The sequence below is a fragment of the Crocuta crocuta genome, unplaced genomic scaffold, assembly GCF_008692635.1.
Source record: "Crocuta crocuta isolate KB4526 unplaced genomic scaffold, BGI_CrCroc_1.0 scaffold36, whole genome shotgun sequence".
NCBI lineage: Eukaryota > Metazoa > Chordata > Mammalia > Carnivora > Hyaenidae > Crocuta > Crocuta crocuta.
This window is the reverse complement of record NW_027532203.1, coordinates 12,314,558-12,336,789: the sequence shown is the minus strand read 5'-3', so window position 1 is coordinate 12,336,789 and position 22,232 is coordinate 12,314,558. Positions and strand designations below refer to the sequence as shown.

The window sequence follows — 22,232 nt, the reverse complement described above, 5'->3', positions numbered from 1 at the left end:
ATGACCATTGATGATTTTCCTAAAACTTTCTTATTCTAGAACATATCTAAATTGAGAAGAAGCAGAAACAAGCTGGATTGAGTGCAGAGTCTCTACAACCTCCTCTGCTTATTGTTAGCTTGTTTCCAGGAACTAATTCCACAAAGTATTATGTCAACTCTACTCTGTATTGATTAGGCACTGCTGTAGGTCCTAAGGACAAAAAGACACATTAGACAGTGTTTTTGTCCTTGAGGGCTTCTTATTCATCCTTAGTCATTATTTTCCAACATAAACTTTATAGAATGACTACTTATCAAACTTAGGTCCCTTTAAATCCTTCTGTAAGGCTCTGCCTTACTCATTATAAATGTAAAATAAACACTTTCCTTGTATACAGTACTTTTATGGATTCAGAGCCATCTGGGACAATATTTAACTCATGTCTTCAACATAGTTGACCACTTTCTTCCCTCCAGTATTTTGAAAACTGTACTATTTTCTTCAGTTACTGTTGGCCCAGTGAATTCCGGACTTAGATTCCAATGTGCAAAGGTATGAAGGAACAACAGAGCACAAATGGGTAGAACTAAGATCTTCGTATTACTTCAGAGAAGGAATACAGTTTGTCAATTGTTAAATTATTGGATCATTTTCTATCATAAGGAAGGATGTAGGGCTGTATAATGGTTCTTGGTATTTTGTTTTGGGTTTGCAGGAAGAAGGGTATGGGCGCAGTGTGGGAGGGAGTGGCATCCCAACAGGAAAAGGGGGGTACAAAATGCAGACATTTTTACCCTTGCATTATGCAAACAAAGGCAAACTCAAATTATCTCCTTAATAATAACCATATTTATGATTCTTCTACAAGGCATCTTTGATGCTTATATTCATGCTGTTTGTGATGCTATGATGTTTATATTCATGCTGTTTCACTGCTTAGCTGGGAATGCACCTAACTGGGATCAAGATAGGGAAGAGAGCAGGAATATGCTGATTTATTCCTTCTGTTACTCTCTCCATCACCACCATCACCACCATCCCACGCTGTAACTTGTCTTCTCTCTCTTCTTCTCCTGCCCACACTTTCCTTCTCTTTCCAGCATAAAAACATCTTGTCCACTTCACTCTGCCTTTCCTAAAAGCCTACTCTGTAGAATTTTATGTTTTCTTTTTGTCTAAGAAAGAGTATGCCCTTTAAGAATAATAGTAGTCCACACCCACTTACCAGCTGAATAGCTTTGAGCAAGTTCCTTATCTTCTTTGAACTTGGACTTTCCCATCTCCAAGACATAAGCAATGAAAGTATTGTGTAAAAGGCCTATTTTAAAGAATATATAAAACAACATAGGTGAAGATGTGTTACTGGAGTTTATGTGCCTCTGGGACAGGGAGAGGGTCCCTGAGTTTTACCCTTTCTTTCTCTCGGTTCCAGTTCATGGAAATAATAGAGAGAGAAAAAAAAAAGATGCTGATAACCTAATAGAAATTAGGGATCCTAGCAAATCATGCAATAACTCTGGAATAACTGGGTACTAGTAGCTGGGAGACCTCTTCCTCCCTCCCTGGCTGCAGTACTATTGGGCCCATTAGCTGTGAGCTAGAACAGACAGTAGAGATCTACTTGTCCTGCTGAAGTTAGGCCTTTCCTTGTTTGCTTAAGGAATGCAGCCTTCAGAAAGTTCAAGGCCAAAGAGTTAGGAGTCAGAGAACAGGCAGGTTTTAGAACATGAGAAGTGACCATTAGCATATCAGTCCTACCTTCTCACCTTTCACAGAGAGGTAGCCCAATGAAACCTGTCACTCACAGTAGCCCCCACTTCGCACCTTACATGGGGAGGGGTACAAAGGAGTAGAGAGGTAGGCAGACACACCTCATTAACACACCCTCAGTGTTTCCCTTATTTTTGAAGAGAGATGGAAGGTTAGAAGAGCACAAAGCTTCTGTCCCAAGAAGTGACTTGTAAGTGTGTTTCTCACCGTTAAAATAGAATACACATAGTGGACTAAATGCTTTAAGATTAATGCCAAACCTTACATGCTTGAAATTCGATCACTCATGAGGAATGCCCGAGGCTGTTGTATCTAGATATATACAGCCACTCACTTTTTGTTCAATATATTGTCAACATGAAAAGGTAGAGAATATTATACATTTCCTGTGTACATGTTTCTTATTTCTTCCAGAGCTTCAAAAGCTCTTTGCATGTGAGATGTGTGTATGACGATATGATACTTCCATTTTTCCCCAGACAGCCAGAGAACAAAGTAGTTATTTCATAGTAAATATATGTGAGAATGATATTATGGTTCACATAGAAACTAGACCAAGACAGTCCATTTCATTTGTAAGGCATCGCTGAATGGGTCAGAGACCAAATGGAGATGTGAACCCAAGCCTCTTCAAAACTACCCATTTTATCTGTATTCTTAAGGGTGGGGAAGTGGAAAATGAGACAGGAAATGGGAAAAAGTAGGCAAAGATGTGGAAATTAATATTGAAATCAAAATCATTCTCCCCACTGACCTCTGATTTGACCTGCAGCACTCTGCTCACTCTATTCTTGCTGCAGCCTAATTTCACATTTCTCTCCAAGAATCATTTGACGTGGGAGAGCCCTCTGCAGAAAGATGCTAGCAGGAGTTTGCACCTGGCAGTCATACATTATGTACCTAATGAGCAAATGAAATGTTTAATAACTGTACTGTGACAATAAAGCTTAAAACAGTAAATTCCTGCTGAGGCTGCTTATCTACACCTGATGCACATGGCTGGCTGGTCTGAGAAATTCAGCTTCATTTGTGTTTTATCCCCTTAATGGGTCCTGCTGAGGAGAGTAACATTAAAACCAAAGCGGTGCTCACTTAATTAGTTGTATATCATTGTAGACCCATTTATTTAGCATAGCAGCATCATGTGTTCTACCTAAAGGTCGCCTGAAACACTTCTTCAACATGCACCCTGGGTAGGGGAAAATCTATAGTGGTTTCAGATTGAGCATTTGTAAATTTAAATTTTTCAATTAATCATGGGTAATGTAAACCCACAATAATTTAACACTGCCTATTTTTACTTGAATGGTCTATTGTTAGTTTGAAATAAAAAAGCAAAACAACCAGAATTGTTATGGTTTCTCATTAATAATTTTAAGAGAAAATGATAGAACATTTTCTTGTAGAAGGCACCAGTTTAACTCCTACATTGCAGTAATTGGAGTTTAAGGATATACTTGCCAGAGATTTCTTTGGATTCATTTTTTACCTTGGATTAACTAATGCTTCCTGGATCTTATGGAGAGCAAAGAAATCCACATGTAAAGTTAAGTATACATAGAACAGCTCTGTTCTCCTTCCTTGTATACTTTTATAGTTAATCGCTTAAAGATTAGATTGTTTGACCTTTATAGATAACAAATCAAGACCCAAAGAAAGTAGACTGTGGAGCCAAAGTCAGAAAACTATACAATTGGTACTCCTAAGTCCCAAAGTAGGATTCAACTTAAGTATTTATTTACTTGAACATGCATTCCATTTTGGGAATTTATTGTATAGATCATACATAGTTTACTCTCATAAGAAAAAAAGTAAATAATACAAGAAATCAGAAACCTTTTGTCATGAAGACCAGGTTGATCTTCAGGATTGGGAACCTCTTATCTCTCAGAGGCCTGTCTACAGGGAGACAGTTTTTCAGAGCACCAGTTCCAGCCCTCTTATCACTTGCTACCCGCCTCAGCTTTGTTCACATCCTCTCTGAAAGTGACATGGCTTTTCTTGTTCACATCTGAAAGTCATCCTTCATATTTGGGAGTGATCACAGAGGATCTTGACTGCCAGATTAAGGTTATTTTAGATTCATAGCTGAAAGCCATAGAAGGAATTCTTTTCATTTTTGTCTTTCTTTTGGTTACTCCCTAGATCTACAAAAAGTAGGAAAAGCTGTGAAAAATTCTCTCATGTCTCAACATTGAAGAACAGAAGTTCAATACCCTAATGAAAATTCTTTCTCTAATTGCTACTGTTGCCATGGATTCTTTGGGAGGGCAGGACTGTGGTTCTCTTTCAGTGTGTCCAAAAACTCTTGGGCACAGCAAAGGTTGCCACGCCTTAAGGCAGCCCAGGGTGAAGAATGAGTACACAGAGAATAGGGGGGACAGGGCTGCAAGAACAAAGCTGGCTATAAACTCGCTTCTGAGGGCAGTGTAGAAAAGGCCAAAAGCAATGGAGGAAATGTGGCAACACCCCACCTGTTACTGAAATCTAGGAATGTTCAATATGAAGGAATGGACTCAAGATACATGGTCCCTCAACAATTGTAATTCCTCAGTAGGTAAGAAACAGCAAGATGGCGCCCAGTGTCCTCTTCAGATTGGACTGAGCTCCTAGCCACCACTTTCTAATACAAATGCTAACTGATTACACTGCTTTCTTACTTGAACACAGCTCATGCCATGAGACTGGTGATTTCATATAAAAACTTTTAGTTTGAATGACGTAGAAAAGTATTCAGAATTTAACCATTGCAGTAACCATTGATCAAGTCTCTAGCACAAGGTAAAGTTTAAAGGTATGCTTCATGGCCCTGTGGAAGGATAAGGATGCACCCTAGAAAATCCAGACAGGAACCTGTAACACATAGTGAACTAAGAATACATAAATGAGGAAAGAGGTTCAGCTTGCTGAGCTTGTAAGGGTCCAAGTGTCCAGGCTTAAAACATTGGTGGTTCAGAGTAGAAAATGCTGAATCTACCCAAATGCAAATATAACATAGCAACAGAGTTAATGCACATGCAAAAACATGAGCATGAACTTTCAAATATAGCATGTTTCCATAGGAGTCTTTGTTTTATAACGTCTGCTCCACTTTACTCAAGGACAGTTTTGAGACTCAAGTTGTTTTTCTGGGTGCTGGAAAATCTCTTCTGAGAAATATCCCTATAGCCTTTTCTTAATTCCCATCCAGGGAATTTTCTTTTCCAGGAAAAGGAAAGAAAAATGTTTAAGGTTGTAAAGTATATCAGACAAATCTTGTTAATAATCAACTTTAAACAAGAGTTCAAATTCTTCACCTATACTGGAATTTTATCGAATTTAATTCAACCTTGATCTTTTGATCTCTGCGGACCTCAGTGTTCTGTTTAGCAAAATAAAGGGAAGGTCACTAGGTGAACTCCAAGAGCCCTCAAGGGGCCAGCATTCTGAATTTCTTTGAATCTGTGAATATTACTTGAAAAAAAGGCAGTCACTTGAGATTTAAACACTCTGTGTGGTCTTTGAAGCTGAGATAATGTCTTTAGTTCTTTCTGTAAAATGCAGTGTCTTGAATATTGTTTGGCACTCAGTAGGTTCTGAATGTATAACTGTTGCCTGGACCTTAGAGAAAATCAATTATTATAATGGTCTTTATAATAGGTCTGAATTATGGTACTCTTTAGGCATAGTTGCCTTATATTGTAATAATATAAGTACTTTAGATGCAGTATAATACACTGTGGATCTCCCCAAGTGTTTAGGATCCAGGGCAGAAAATACACCATCAAAATATACTTTTATAGTGAGAACTATAATTTCCCCACATGCAAAACTACCAAAAAAAGTACTCTAATAAACATTAGGGAATTTTATAGAACAATCTAATAAATTCTAAAATAATATTTATTCTTGTATGTTTCTTAAGATGAAAGAGGCACAGCTTGTTTGAATTTTGTACATGATAAGCTATGCTTTTGTTATTGACTTTTTCTTGTGTCATTCTCTTTGCAGATATCTATGCTAAAGTGAATTGATTTCTGATATGCATTAGACATACACTGCATATGTTTATGAGTTAAAGTGTAAATTTTTCAGACATTGTTTGGTTTATTAAAAATTTTAAAGCTAAAAGTTAAAGGTAAATAAACATATTTCATAATCAAGAAAACCTAAGTCAAAATTAGAGATAAAAATAAAAGATAAATAAGAGGTATGTACAGAAATCTGTGCTGGTTTTTAAAATTCACCTACTCTATTAAATATAGGGAAGGAAGAGGTGGCTCGTGGAGTGTTCTCTAAGAGAAGCAGTTTTCTGTGACAATGCCATTTTGGCATTCTCAAATGTGAACTGAAAATAATGGTATTTGGTAGAATTGTTTTGAAAATTAAATATTAATAATAGCTTGCCCTCTTTGAACAAGTTATAGGGACCAGCCACTTTAATTATATAATGTTGTTTAATCTTTACAAATTCTCATTCCCATTTTACAGAAGAAGAAACAGGCAAGGGAAGTTAAGTCAGTTGACCAAGGTTTTATATGGCTAGTACACAGTTGATCTTTCCAGGATCTGAATGTAGATTAGATCGATAAATCCCAAATTCTTCCCACTATGTTATTTTGCCTAAAATGACTTAAAGTGCTTAGCATAGGTCTGGAGCTTAGTAGATATTCAGTTAATATTGTATTTTCTCTTAAAGAAAATGATTCATATTCCTCTTGTCGCTGTATTTCTTTTCATCTGAGCTACCAAAAACTTAAGATCACCCTCTAGTGATAAATCACTCCAACTGCAAACTTTTGATCCCTGAAGTTTAAGAGTGAAAGAATATAAGTATGAAGGAATTCGTGTCAAGCCATATAAATATGAAAGTATGAGAAAAGGTGCTTTGTTATGCTTTATCATTATTTTGCCTAGCATATACCCAATTGCTGGCCTAATAGACTATTTGCATTACTTTTTCCCAATAAGCAAATGTGCACAATTTCTCTGATTGTAGAATAACCTGTGAGTTTTATTAACTGGGATTATGTGTACCAAAGTATGATCAAAACAAAAAATTTCTCCCCAAATTTTGCACTAATACACCTTTAGCATTATTAGAACTCAAATATCATTATTGATGACACAAGAGAACTCAGGCAAACTTCTTTTCATGGTTTCATTCAATACCTTCCGTGCTGAAGTTTTGGTTACAAGGGTAAGAATGACAAAGTCCTTAGGTATGTGAGGTATACTAGCTGATTCAGTAAACCTCCATAAAAGTTTTATTTTAGGCTCTAAGGACAAATTATATTACTGCTATAAGCTAAGAAGGATTTATAAGGCAAATTTCAGATCCCCAAAGAAAAGGTAGCCATTGTTTATAACAGGTAGAAATGTCATCTAGTAGAAACTCAGCAGTTCTTACAAATGATTTTCATGAACATTAGAATCTTTTATTGAGAAAAGCTATACTGGTAAGGACAGAATAACATCTTTCTCCCCCCCCCCCAAAGAGAATTAATAATGAGATTCTATCAGTTTAGCCATGAAGGATTTTATTTTACTATAACATCTAATACTCATTTGTAGACTAGAAGTGACCATATCTTTTAATTGCAAAAATATTCCTTGGTACTGTTAAACAATTTAGGCTTTATTTAGGCAGGCTATCACAGGGCTTTCTGGCCCAAAGCTGAGACTGGCGCCAAATGAGTTCCACTGACACTTTGTAGGGTGTGATGAACAGTCTGGAGCTCACAGGCAACCTTTCACAGCATGATTTGGAATCCACTTGAAATTACATATAACTGGTGGAGCTTCGTCTAGAGAGGCCTAATCAGAATTTGTCTTCCATTCAGTAGAAATAAAATGAGCCCATTCATTGTGTCATAATTCATCTCTATACTACAGAATGAACAATAACCTAGAATCAATGCCAACCCACTGGAGTTGGCTTACACGCTTGAGAGATTGTTCCCCAGAATGTTTTATACATTACTTTCATCACTCTGTGTTTTCTATTTCAGGGCCTACTCTTCCCAAGACTCATGTTAAAACAGCCTCTCTTGGGTTGGCTGGAAAGGCAAGATCTCCTTTGCTTCCTGTATCTGTGCCAACAGCCCCTGAAGTATCTGAGGAAAGCCACAAAGCAACAGAGGATCCAGCCAACGTAAGGCCATCCTTGAAATTTATGCTGCATCTGGTGAAGCAGTGACTACTGCTGTACTCAAAACGCAATCTTAAAATACAAGCAGATGACTACAGAATGTGTGGCTTTACATATGTTTGCATATATATATGTCTACAGATGTATATATGTATTTCCTTCCAATGGGCTATATAAAATACCTTGGCGTTTGACTACATATATATAATTATCCTTTAAAATAAAAAAATAGTAAAACGAAAAGCTATCCTCTGAAGACTTTTCTGAAGTTATCATACACGTCACTTCTAAAATCACACTGTAGCTTGGAAATCTAGATAAGAAAAGAAGAAAATACAAAATGAAGAAATTAAGGAAGCAGTTTAAGAAGTAAAAGAGAAGGAACTGCCATAATTAGAAAATCAGAGGAGAAATTTACTTATTTGATAAGAAAAGTTTGCTAACTAGAGGAAAAATCTAAGAAGCAGTCACATTAGAAAACTCAGAAAGAAAATCAGAGGAGCTGAAAAAATTAGAGAGCAAAATAGTTCTTCTCAAAATGTGTTATAAGGGAGATTTGAAAAGATGTTACCTAAAGGTAGAAAATGAGAAAACTCTAGAGTGTTTCTGAACATAATTCAAGGGAAAGCATTTAAAAGGAGAGCAAAGAACTGTCATATAAGGTGCCTTGAAAAATCACGGTGAAAGGGGGAAAAAAGATGAAGTGACAGGTTAGAATCATCTCATTTGGATGAACAATAATTTGTTTCTTGACTTCATTGTTTTCAGTACTGCAAGCAATAAGGTATTTTAACTACTTGGAAACCAGGGAATCTGGACATGTGTATGTGTGTGAATATTTGGCACAAGTATGCTCTATGATTAACATACCTTTTTGTCTACTTTTTTAAAAAGATTCAAATTTATAGGAATTCATTGCACTACTTTTCAGGATTTGGCTGGTTAGTACAATATTTGTTTAGTCTCAGGTTGGTTGACCCTATCTCAAGTCAGATCAAATTCCTAAATTTATGTAATATAGCTCATCTTGTAATATCAGGTGGCCCAATATGCATTTAATGTTAATTCTTAGGAGTGACAGCCAAAGGTATAATATTGAAAGAAGTAAAATTACACACTAAAGGATATAGAGAAATAGGGCAAGTAATCTAGATCAGCACTGTTCTATAGACATATAATATGAACTACACATATAATTTTAAATTTCCTAGAAGCCACATTAAAAGATGTAAAAATAAATGAGATTAATTTGAATAATATCCTTCATTGAACCCAATATTTCCAAAATGTTACCATTTCAACATGCAATAAATATTTAAAAATTGTCAAAAAGATATTTTACATTTTTGAACTAAGTGTTCAGAATCTAGTGTGTATTTTATATGTATGACACATTTCAATTCAAACTAGTCACATTTCCAATCCAATAGCTGCATGTGGCTAGTGGTTGCTGTATTGGACAGTAATACCTACATACTTCAAGGAAAACAACCAAGACAACTGAGACAACATTTTAGGAAATGAATTATCAACTAATCACCTCCCTCCAAACTCCCTCTTCATATGTAGACCTGTCTTTTGAGCTGAATTGGCCACTGGTCAATCCCCACTCAGCTCTGGAGATTATGTGGTATATGATCAAATCATTCACTGGAATGCTGAGATTTCTATAAGACATACCATTTTCAATGGTTTAATACCATGCATTTTCAGCTGTTTCCTGAAGGGCTAGAGGGAGTTAGGCCCTACCTCTCATATCTTCACCGGTGTTCTTTTGGGATCAAAAGTATTTATTTGGCAGGATTAGATACACACTCTGACCAGGTAGTGAGTAGCTTTTCTGTCCTACACAGAACTAGAAATCATGACTCAGGCCTCATTAGCTCAATAGGTTAATCAAATGGATGTCTGAGAATAATCAAGTAGGGCTGGTCTGTATTAGTCAAAATGAAAAGTATGTTGAGAAAAGAAAAAAAAAACCTAACATTTATTGAACATTTAATACTCACCAACACTAACTTATTGAATCCTCCCAGTTACCCAACGAAGCAAGCTTGTTATTCTCATTTGATGTATAAAGAGACAAACTCAAAAAGAACAAGTATACAAATGAACCAGGATTCAAATCAATATGACAACCTTGTTCCTCACACTGGCTAGTCATCAAAATTACTTAGGAAGCTTTTAAAAAGAGAGAGAAAGAGAGATTCTAACTGTCCTATACCTACTGAATCAAAATTCCTGAGGCCAGCGACCAGGGTATCCTTTGACAACTAATGATCGAGTATTACTAATCACCTGATTCTAGTGGTTCACAATAGTGATACTTATGGAGAATATGTTCACTAAGACTTCGGCAGTTTGACTTCTTCATATTGGTTACTATAAGGTTGCTTTCACAACTGTGCATACAGCCAACTCTGGTTTGGGGTGAGAATTGTGTTTCCACTCACAAAACAAAGCCATAATCCTCAGACCTTTCACTGATCAAGGCAAATCCCATAAAGCTCCCACAAAAATGTACCTCTGTTGTGTTATGAAGAAAAGAAACATGGTGATATACTTTGTGTTCATGTCCTGCTGGACACATATGGGAAGGAAAAAGGGGAACATATTGAATGTGAACCATGTACTGGCTACTTCGATAGTCATTAAACATGCTACATGATACTTAGAAAGACTATGAAATAGAAATAATCATCATTTTGTAGCTGAGAAGAACTATATATCCGAGAGCCTCTCTAACTTGAGACCACACAGCTAGACAGGTAGAACTCGATGTGAAATTGAGATTTTTTTTTCTTTTCACTCAAGCTTTCTCCTCAACACAGGGATGAAGTTAGTGAAACAGTATGCAATCGTTCCTCTCCTCACCACCTCTTTTATTACTGACATCTTCATTCAATGATTGTATTCTGAGCACAGCCTCTCACTATGGCTATGGGCCACTGTGTCATGCTTCAGAATACAGAGTAAACCAACTAGACATGGCCACTGCCTTCATAAGGGGAATGTATTAACGTTCATCTGTACTAACTTTTTGTTCTTGTTCTTTCTGTAGGTGTATGAACAGGATGATTTGAGTGAACAAATGGCAAGTTTGGAAGGGTTAATGAAGCAACTTAATGCCATCACAGGCTCGGCCTTTTAACACGTGTTACCCGCTTGATGAGGTGTACTTTCTGGGAACGTTGCAGCATACCAATTACCCATAAACAGCACACCTGTGTCCAAGAACTCTTAACCAGTGTACAGGTCAACCATCAGGACCACTCAGTTATGGAGGATCCTGAAGCAGTTCCGAAGGACTAAGTGTCCCTTCTTTCAGAGGCATCAGGAATTTCACAATGATTACTATGGGGTCCCTAAACAAAAGCAAATATATGTCTTCACTGCAATGTCAAAGCTGAAGCTGCTAGACTAGTCCTGGGTCTTTGCCACTGCAGTGACCACACCGTCATAACTAATGTTTATGTTTTCCTTCATCAAGGCCTGTCATTTCCTTTTTCTGTAGGTCTAGTCTCACAAAATGCAAGTGCATTATTGAAGCCTGTCCCATGCCATGGCAAATCAGTGCGAGCTCATTATTTTGTTTTCAACTTCAAAGTACAAAGCGCCCACGGAAATTCTCTCACTACATAGCACCAAAGGATTGGATGTTTTCTTGACAGCACAAAAAGTAAATAAGTAAACAAACAAAAGGCAGCGAATGCTTATGTTTTGTAACTCAGGCATTCATCTTGCACAAGTGCAGGATATTAGCAGGTTGCTGTAAAATTCACCCATTTTTGCAAGTATTTGTCAATCTGCCCTTGGTTAATATTTATGTCTGGAGAACGGGAATATAAAAATCTGCAACTAGTGGCATCTTGCCAGTAGCAGTCTGTTTCTTGAAAGAGGATACAATATGCAATCTTCTCAGACACACGGTAATTATGTGCTTAAGCTTGTAATAGGACACTTTTCGATTTGGGTGGCTTTTGTACCATATCACACTGTGATGACATTTCAAGGTTTCACAAGGCCATCTTCCTCAGAAGTCTGGCCGAGAGTGTTTCCACCCCCACCCCACCCCCTACATCCTGTCCCTTCCTGAGTTCTCCATGGCAGCCAGCCTTGGATGAGGTGGCCAGCTCCACACACTGCTTGGCCTGACCAACGTCCCTGTCACCCTCTGTGGAAATGGCAGACTCCCTGAGAACAGACCCTGAGGAAGGGAAGGAAAGTGAAGGCAGTTGCAAACAGTACCTGCCCTTGAGTGAGATGTCACTTCCACCACCAGGCTCCTCACTGACTTAGAGGGAGCAGTTTTGGCCAGTGGCGACCACCAGGCCCTGTTGTCAAGGGAACCTACACTCTGCCTGCCCAGAGTCACAGAGGAGCAGAGAGGAAGGTGTCACTTAATGATTCTGACACATTATAAATCCAGTGGATGCTTTTCTGAGCTGCATCTTCATTGTGAAGTAGAATTTTAAATTTCTATCGCCATGTTTATCTACAGCTTGGAACTAGGTGAAAATAAGAACATTTTGTGTGTACCCTTTTCTGAATTTTCAGCTGCATTTGGAGTTAATCCCTGTTTATGCAGCTGAATCGCCAAAAGGGAGCTAATTTGCATATTTATCAGTTAGGCGACTTGAAAACCCAATAAGAGAGTTTCAGCTGAATTATTCCTTTCAGCTCTGTCTTTGATTTCAAGCTTGAGTAGGTCATAATTTTAAAAGAGCATGGAAGGGATAGGATCTTTACAACCTAATAGCTCCTTTTATTAGGTGGGTAATTATATATGAATCCCTGAATAAAATATTTTGAGCAAAATGGCACTGTAACAGAAGTAATAATTCAGATTATTTTTTTACAGTTTTATGTCGGGAAGGAAATCTGATGTCAAAGAGAGGGCTTGTTCAAATGGTTCATTAGAAAGTCCGGTCCATTTGTGAAATTGTTCCTTCAACAAGAGTGCTTCTTCAATATACTAAGATTTTCTTGAAGTTCTTCTGAAGAGCTATGTGGCGTTATTCTATGGGGCATATTATTTCCTGTTCAAAATCTGGGCACTTAGGTAGACAACCCTCCACTGACCGGGAATAAGGCATTTCCTAACATAATCCCAAATCTTGCAGAAATAATTCATTACTTCAGAAAATATTCATTAGGCTAGCTTTACCACTCGAGGTCTTACATGCTCCCCCCTTTTTAGTACTCATAAACAAGGAACATTCTCTGATGGCATTTGCTATCCAACGAATGACATCCTGAGTGATCTGTTTGATATAGGCTACAAGTCTCAAATTTCAGATAGAGTCACATCTTCAGTCTATAGACTATATCTGGACAATCAAGAGAACTAGCATTTCATAAAATTCTAGTTGACTCTAGTCAAAGTCACTGATCTTAACAAAAATTGTTAAAACTACATGAAAATATGCATTATCTGTTTTCAGTGAGAGGTTTATTTCTGGTGCATGCTCTTGAAACTTTCTGCATTAAAAGAATACAATGGTTTATTTTACTAATTTGTAATGCTAATAAGGCTTTGCTTCATGCCTTGAAGATATAGTAGAATCCATTTAAATTCTCTCAAGAGACTCTCAAGTGCTTTACCCAATGGTTTTAATGTGCAACGACTTCACTACAACTTTTGTAAAACTCTGCTCCCCACTATCTTGAAGAGTTTGCATTTATATACGACTGCCTGCTCAAGTTTTCAGGTAACTTTGTAATTTCCCAGTGTTCTGATCTCTTGACAAGAAGCAATCTGTGAACACTGCAAGATAGCCTCTATTTTCTTCCTACTCTGAGCCTACTTCATAACATCCAGGGCTCTTTAAGCTCATAAATCTCTCTGACTCCCATAGGGTGATGTTTGACAGCCAACCAGCAGCTCTGACACCAGGACTCATTTCTCCCTGAATAAGAAGAAAATAAAACTTGGCAGGGTCCGCTCAGTCCTCCCCTGCACTGCGCTGAACTGTCAGGCAAGAGCCTCCTCTTGAAAAAGTTTCGTATTTTTCTTTTGTATTTCATACTGATAAGAAAGCAATTTTTCTTTCCTCTAGAAATTTCTGCATTTGTTAAAATTACAAAAATGCAGATAGCCCCACATGCGTAAAGCATATTTGGAAGAAGCTCTGGCCAGAAGGTAAACATTTCTTAGTGATTCACATTCAATAAAAAACCACTCATAGCTACCTCTTTGTAGAATAATGCTATAAGCGTCCAGAGTATTTAAATAATGGAACTTTACATTTGGGTGTTATAAATTGCACACTCAATTGAACAATCTGGGGAATAAAAAGAGAGAGGGGGGAAAACAGATCAAGCCAGGGATAAAAGAGGCGAATTTATTAAGACTTCCTGTGAGGGATTGGATAATAACATTATTCTCTTCAAAATAAGGAGTGTTCAAAATGACGTGTATGTTTGGTCCTCTGCCTTGGCAGCAGCTACAAATGGAGAGAGAGGCCCTGCAGTAGTATGTTGTCCCAGGCAATATTTGGAAAGTTTAAAGTTTGGCACTGATTGGCTTTTCCAATAAAGCATCTCTAAGTAGGTTTTTCTGGAAACCTTCATAGTCTGTGTTTGAAGATGATTGTGCATTCTTATCCACCCTTTTGATACATCTATCTGTTGATTTTGTTCAGAGAAATAACTAAAGTCTCCTCCAAATTTAATAGAGGATTTCACATATGGCAGCTGAACTATAACTCCAACACCAACAACAAAATGTCACCTCTAAAGAAATCGCCGTGCCATTTCCGATGAAATTGGATCCCAGACTCAAACTTGTGGTTTTAGAATTTCCATTTCTAGTCCATGAGACAGAGAAAAGTAGAAAAACATGTTCTTGTTTTAGGTATGTTTAAAGAAAGCAAAATCATCTGAACCTTAAAATAGATGTGGAACAAGGTTGCTTTCCTTCCCTCAGTCAACTAGTTTACTTCATGCCATTGCCCACTGTCCTCAAAGCCGGTTACAACTATCTTATCCTGTTCATAACCATGTATACAATACAGAACCCATAACATTCTACATCTGCAGAAGCAGGCATACACTCAAATCTATAATCTCTCTCTCTTCTAAAAATTTCTTTTGAAGCAACATTTTACTCATAATGTCTATTTCTCTCATGAATTTCAGAAGTCACTTAAATGTTGCACAGAAAAGCCTTTCGCTTATTCCAATGTTTTAAATCACATTAGATTCCTAGAAAATCATAGATATTTTGAGCGACATTCCATTCCAATGCAAAAGACACCTTCCCATGCTTTGGCATACTTTGCTATCGAAGTACTTGCTTCCAAAAGGTAACAATGAAAAGAAATGCCTGATATTTCCCGGTCAGTGAGGTTATATAGGAAACTCCATGCCACGCCCACATCCACAAGTACATATCACTTCCGCATTCTGCATTGCCGCTGTCGGGTAACGTTCACTTGGCGACTTCTGGCTGCACTCTCTGAAGGGTTTCTTCTGCTCTCAGCAGAGAGCCTTTGTACATTGCCATCCTATAACTTTTTGTTGGTTGGAGAGCAACAGCAAAACTCTACAAGATGTCACAGATGCATGGGCCAAGGGATCTCACTGTGTGCTGAAAGTGTATTTTCAGATGCAAGAAAGGAATGTTGGAGAGGAGAAGAAATGCCGTTTTTTATTATTGTAGGGTAAACCTGGCAATTCTGAACTTTGTGAATTGTCAGCTTGTTTGGGGGATGGGTGGGTGGGTCTGGGGTGTACTTTTTATAAGTAATATTTAATTTATTATTTAGAGTGGCTTCTTTTTGGATAATTTATGATAAAAAGGGAGATCTGGTTGGGAATCTAGATACGGCTATTAAAGCTGCAGTGTTCCATGTCTCAGAGGGACCACTTTGGAAATGAACTGTCCATTGCTGAGTATGAGGATACGTCCAGGCAAAGCCTCCACTGAAGTTTCATCCTTACCACCTTCTCCCTTTCCAGGGTCATTCAAACGAGATAACACCAAATCTAAAATATTCTGATAGCATTTTGCAGATCAGTGCTACTCATTCTCTCAAAGGGCTTTGCAATTCAAATTGTTAGTGTGCTAGTGGTAGGTTTATTTGGTAGAAATGGGTATACTACAGCTTTAACTAGCCTTAGTGGAAAAAGAAACTTTTTGTTGCTCCAAAACACCTTTAAAAAAAAAACACAAAGGTATTTTGAGCCTACAAAGAGTTTCTTTAAATTGTCAAGACTCTAGCATTGTTAACCAAATTAGACTAGTGATTGCAATATTTAAGTGTAAATCTTGTTCTATGAGAAAGGATACTTGCTTACAGTTTAAAACAATGACTGTTTCTACACTCGATCTTGTATACTACCACACGAGGAAAAGGGGGTTTTGTAATCACTGTAGAACAGTCTCATATTCATTTTTTATAGAAATGTTATTCCAATGGTGCATTTTTTGTTTAATAAATAAAGTTTTGATACAAAGTTATTTCTTCAAGTTATTTATATATATATATATTTTTTTTTTTTTTAATTTTAGAGAGAGAGCACGTGAGTCGGAGAGTTGGGCAGAGGGAGAGAGGGAGAGAGAGAAAGAGAGAGAATCTTAAGTGGGCTCCATGCTCAACATATGGGGCTCAGTCCCACAACCCTGGGATCGCGACCTGAGCCAAAATCAAGAGTCGAATGTTCAACCAACTGAGTGAGACACCCAGGCACTCCACGTTATTAAATGGCTGACACTAACTGCACCCGACCCTAATCCCTGCCTGTCTATTCCTATCCTCAGGATACATACTGCCTTTTTCTGACCTCTGTGGCAGAAGCTGTAGTGCTCTGCCATATCCCTTTGGATCCTTATACCATGTTCATACACACGCCCAGTGTGGCTTCAATCCCAATAGCCAATCCCCACGTCTTTTTGTTGGAGGGTGGCCTCCAGCTGCCAGAACTCATTTCCCTGCTGCACAGGACAGCTGGAAATCCCTGATCACACCTCACCAATAGCTGGTCAATAAACTGGCTTTTTTTCCCAACTGGAACCACCCTGAGGTGCAACCCAACTCACCTCTAGAGTTCCTTGGCAGGACCTAGCCAAAGTGACACTGTGGAGTGGCAGTGTTCCACAATATTGCACCCTGGACAAGGTACCTTTGTTTGGCTTGGGTTCTTCTTCCCCCCATTCCCCTATAATCTCTGCTGGGAACACTTCTTAATCACTTTTACACAGATTTTCATGTCGGGGTCCGGTTGGGGGGAATTAACCCGAGACAAGTCCCTCTATTTTTATTTCCATTTCAACATACCAATACCAAATAAATGCAATGATTTGCCAACCTCCAGATATTCCATTTTTATAATATTGATAGCAGAACATGGGGATGCATGCTTTGAACAATATATTGCTTTGAGTCCTGAAAGATTAAGTTGGGCATGTAATCTATTGTCTAACAAAAAGTCATATATTAATAAAAGTTTTATTAACCCTGTGGGGCAAGTAAAATATTACTCAGTAAATTCTTTCTTAAAGGCAATGCATCACAGGTGACAAGACAGGTTGGGCTTTAAACATCATCTAGATCTTTTTGTCTTCCTCAACTCCTAATCAGTCCATCTAGAGAAAAAAATACATTTAAGATCACCAAGAACCTAAAGAAACTGGAATCCTTGTGCATGACGAGTAGGAATGTAAACTAATGCAGCCACTCTGGAAAACAGTGAGATGGTTCCTCAAAAATTTAAACAGATTACCATATGATCCAGAAAACTGACTCTGAGCATATACCCAAATGAATTGAAAGCAGAGACTTGAACAGATATCTGGATACTTATGTTCATAACAGCGTTATTCACAATAGCCAAAATATGAAAGCAACTCAAGTATGTATCAACGGATGAACGAATAAACAAAATGTGGTGTATGCATAGAGTGGAATATTATTCAACCCTAAAAAGGAGGGACATTCTGACACATACTACAACATCGATGAAATTTGAAAACATTATGCTAAGTAAAATAAGTCTGTCACAAAAGAGCAAGTAGTATATAATTCCATTTACATAAGGTACCTAGAATAGTCAAGTTCATGGTGACAGAGACTAGAATGGTGGGTTCCATTGGCTAGGAAAATACAGGAATGGGAAATAATTACTTAATTGGTATAGAGTACCAATTTCAGCTTTGGAAGATGAAAAAAGTTTCTGGGGATAGATAGTGGTGATGGCTGCACAACCTGAATGTACTTAATACTACTAAACTTAAAAATGATAAAAAAAAAAAAGAAAATTTTGTTATGTGTATTTTAGCACAATTTTTTAAATCTCCAAATAAGGATATTCCAGAGCCATCTTCTATAAATGCTGATATTTACTCTATGATTCCTTAAATGTAAATATGCTAACACCAAAATGTTAAAGGAGATTGATATGCAAGAAATTGGAACAACATATTTACCACAGTCTATTTTATCTCACATATTTTACACTATCATATTCAACTGATGTAACCATATATTAACAGAAGAATGTTGTGCTACCAGAGAAGACTATCACAGATGATTATTTCCATGGAAAACTGGTTATCTAAAGAAAAATAAGATAGATTGCTGGTGTCTGACCTAGAGATGAGAAGACTAAGTGATTAAGTCCTCTCTCCATTGCAAATACTGTTGTGGATAAGATTTTGGAATGATTGAAGAAAGAGATAGTCTCTATCTTAAATACCCTATGATACTATAATTAGGTATAGTAAATTGTATTAATATGCATGCAGGTGAACTTAATAGGTCTGAAAGAAAGCGGAAATATCAGAGAGGTCTTACCCAGAGCTGAAATCCCGAAAGGTGGACATTGCCTCTCTTTCATGGAAATTTTCTTCAATTCATTGATCACTTGTCAGCTCATTTAGTTTGAAGTGTTTTATTTTTTTTAATTCTTTATGCAGTTTTGATTTTATTTTTTAATATAGCTTATTGTCAAGTTGGTTTTCATATAACACCCAGTGCTCATCCCAACAAGTGCCCTCCTCCATGCCCTTCACCCATTTTCCCCTCTCTCCCACCCGCCATCAACCCTCAGTTTGTTCTCAGTATTTAAGGGTCTCTTATGGTTTGCCTCCCTCTCCCTAACTATTTTTTTTCGATTTGATGTGCTTTAAGGGTGTACATACAATTCTTAAAAATATGTCTTGATATTCAGCCTATCATTCCACTTCCTCATTTCTTTCATGCATTACTCTTTTCCTAAACATTGTTCGTAGCCTCTCAGTTGCATTCACATACTGCCTCTATGGCTGTAAAGCTAAATCTTTCTTCCACCAATGCATTTCATTCCACAATTGCATTTGTAATTTCCTTGTGACTTTTCCTTTTCTTACCCATCTCCTTTATTGAATTGTGTTGTATTTTTATCTCATCCCATTCTCTCTTTATTATATTCCACTTCAGTTTCATCGATATTTCTTTTACACTTGGAAAACGCCGGTTTTCTTTGAAAGAAACTCTGATTTTGTAAAAGAATTATCCTATAAGCCTGTTATGTCTGATTACTTCACCTATTCTTCTTTTTCATGTATTTTTTAATTTTTTAATGTTTATTTATTTTGAGAGAGAGAGAGCACACATGCACATGAGTGGGGGAGGGGCAGAGAGAGAGAGAGAGAGTGAATGAATCCCAAGGAGACTCTGTGCTGTCAGTGTAAAGCCTGCTGCAGGGTTCAAACTCACAAACTGTGAGATCAAGACCTGAGCCGAAGTCACGAGTAGGATACTTGACCTACTCAGCAACCCAGGCGCCCCAATGCAGCCTATTCTTATCTTTATTTTAGATTTCAGTGTTTTTAATATATGTATTTACTCTGAAATGAAGGAAAATCCATTCAAGTCGTTGTGTGTTAACGTTTTGTCCATGTGAATCGCTCACGGCCCCATTTTATGACCCCTTGTGTCTTGTGAGACTGCTTCCTGGGCCACACATGGCCAACTGGTTGTCCTCCACAGATCCCAGCAAAGCTCCCACTATCTCACTGGCTTTCATCTAGCATAACTCTGCTGGATTGATGCAGTGTCTTCCTTTCCATCTATCTGGCTCTTAGATTGCCAATGAGAACACATGAAAGTGAGCAAAACTCAAGAAGAAACAGATGCCCCATCCCCTCTCTGTCTCTACCACTACCTCTACTTATAATGCTGAGAGATGAGAAATGTACCCAAGTTCATTAGTTCCTCTCTTATCCTTTCTGCCCAGTCCTGTTCTGACAATTTATACTAAACAAATGAATGTAGTGGAGAGAGAGAGCAGAGAGAGGAATACATAACTTCTGTGTGCCTGATGTTTTCTTAAGGCAGCCAGAGCGATACTAGCGTGGATTTCTGGTTGGTATGAGATTCCTGGCGACATAATGAGGTTGGGCCTTCTATTATGCTTTCTTAATGATTTATTGGTCTTACAGTAGGTGAAAAACAAAACTTTCCAGAGTCAGTCTTCTTCTTCCTCTTCTTTCTCTTCTTTCTCCTCTTCTTTCTTCAAATATCTGTTTTCTGAGTCCCTAGATTTAATAATGGGAAAGTGGAATGGATTGTTAGGGACAACTTTCCAGATGCCATTGTCATTGTTGAACCCTAAATATTTTTTAAGTGCCAAAGTTTTATCCTACTTTCAGTTTAGTCAAATCTAAGCTTAACCTATATTTTGTTTACCAATTTCTTATTTCTGTGTTGCTACATTATTTTCTCCTTCATCTGCAACTAAGCTCTCTCCTTCACCTTAACTTTAGAAACTCATAATTTGATACAATAAATACTAAGGCAATTATTCCTGAGATAATCCAAATGTTCTCATTAGCAGTTCAAAAGATTTCTTGAAATAAATAACAGAAGTAATTTTTCCCAGATTTCTTTCAGGTTTTAATTAACATTCTTCTTTATAAATTAATTTCCCTGTCTTTGCTAATATCTATTCTGACTCTATGTAAGTTTGACAAAATACCCTTTAGCAGAACAATTTTTCACCTTCTTAATATTTCTTAAGGATTTAATTCTTAAACTACTCTTTGAATCTGTGGTGGATTCCCTCAGCTACTTTTCTTTTTATTCAACTAAAAACTGTTCTTTGGTGTGGAACTCTCTTAGTAATGGTAGCATTTTAATTTTGTAGATGTGAGTCCTTATTTGTCATGGATTATTCCTGTTGCTTCCCTAAGTCGGATGTTTTGAAAAACTAGCACATTTACTTCATAAGGATATTGTAAGCTTAAATTTAAATTAGAGAATGTAAATAAACCTCTTAGTATAATTTCTAGTCCTTAGCAAAAGCCTAACGAATGCTACTTCTATTCCTTCTGTCTCTGCACTCTTTCCCCTTAACATTTATGAATATTTTCATGTTTTAAAAAATATAGATGGGAATTTAGTGAATTTGTGGTTTGGGAGTGGTTCTAACTTTATAGGTATTCTTTGTAGCATGCATTGCAGATGTAGAAAGAAGTTTAGTTTTTAAAAACATGGTACGATTTAAAATAGTTTTCTTTTTCTTAACATAGACATCCAGTATTTATTTAGTGCCCTTATTCACATGAAAAACATAGTGCAAAGTGCACCGATGAACCAAAGGATAAAGCCATACATTTTATATATTGAGACACTAACAGATAAGAAAAAAGTGTGTGTCTATACATGTGTATATACTTATGTGAGGAGTTCAGATGAGACAGGTAGCTTTACATAGGTAAGGACAGAATTCCATTACACTACAGAGCATCAAACTAAAGTTGATGGAAGCCTCATAAGAAAGGTGGTATGTGAGAAGAGCTTTAAATAATAAATAAGACTAAAATATTTAGAGATTGAAAAGGACTATTCAGCTCAAAGAAGTTACATAAGCAAAAAAAAGATACAATGGCAAGAATTTCTAGGACAAAAAATGGAGCTAATAATTATCTCAGGATTTTTTAAGTATGTGGATTGTGGAAAACAATAGGAAGAATACTTTTAAAGCCAATGGAAGGTGACTTTTATATTACAAAGTTATCTAATGGTAATCTAAGATATTTAATTAAATTCTGTTACTAATAAGGAACCATTCAACATGGAAGTTTTATTTCTTCATTCACAAATGTCTGTTGAATATTTACCATGTACAAATATCTGAACTGGCACTGGAAAAACAGCAGTGACCAGAATGAATATGACTGCTGTCCTTATGGAGTTTATAATTCACTTGTGGAAACAAAGAACAGATAGGTACAATAATTGTAATGAGTGCTATAAACTAAGATTATGGTATGGAAATATTGCATCTTTAGGAATTATCCACAATTATTGAGGGGGAGTAGAAACACTTACTTTAGGCAGGGAAATACTTCTTCATAGAGGTAACA

The 22,232-nt window shown here is 37.1% G+C and overlaps 1 protein-coding gene across 1 annotated transcript in view; it reads left to right on the top strand.

Annotated features, from left to right (window-relative positions):
* Window positions 1–15,587, top strand: part of DCC (DCC netrin 1 receptor) — a 750,532-nt gene extending 734,945 nt beyond the window's left edge. The window contains exons 28-29 of the mRNA XM_077777558.1: window positions 7,743–7,885; window positions 10,944–15,587. Of these exons, the coding sequence (XP_077633684.1) occupies window positions 7,743–7,885; window positions 10,944–11,033 (233 nt within the window). The 3' untranslated portion in view covers window positions 11,034–15,587. The remainder of the gene's footprint in view (window positions 1–7,742; window positions 7,886–10,943) is intronic.
* Window positions 15,588–22,232: the final 6,645 nt, after the last annotated feature.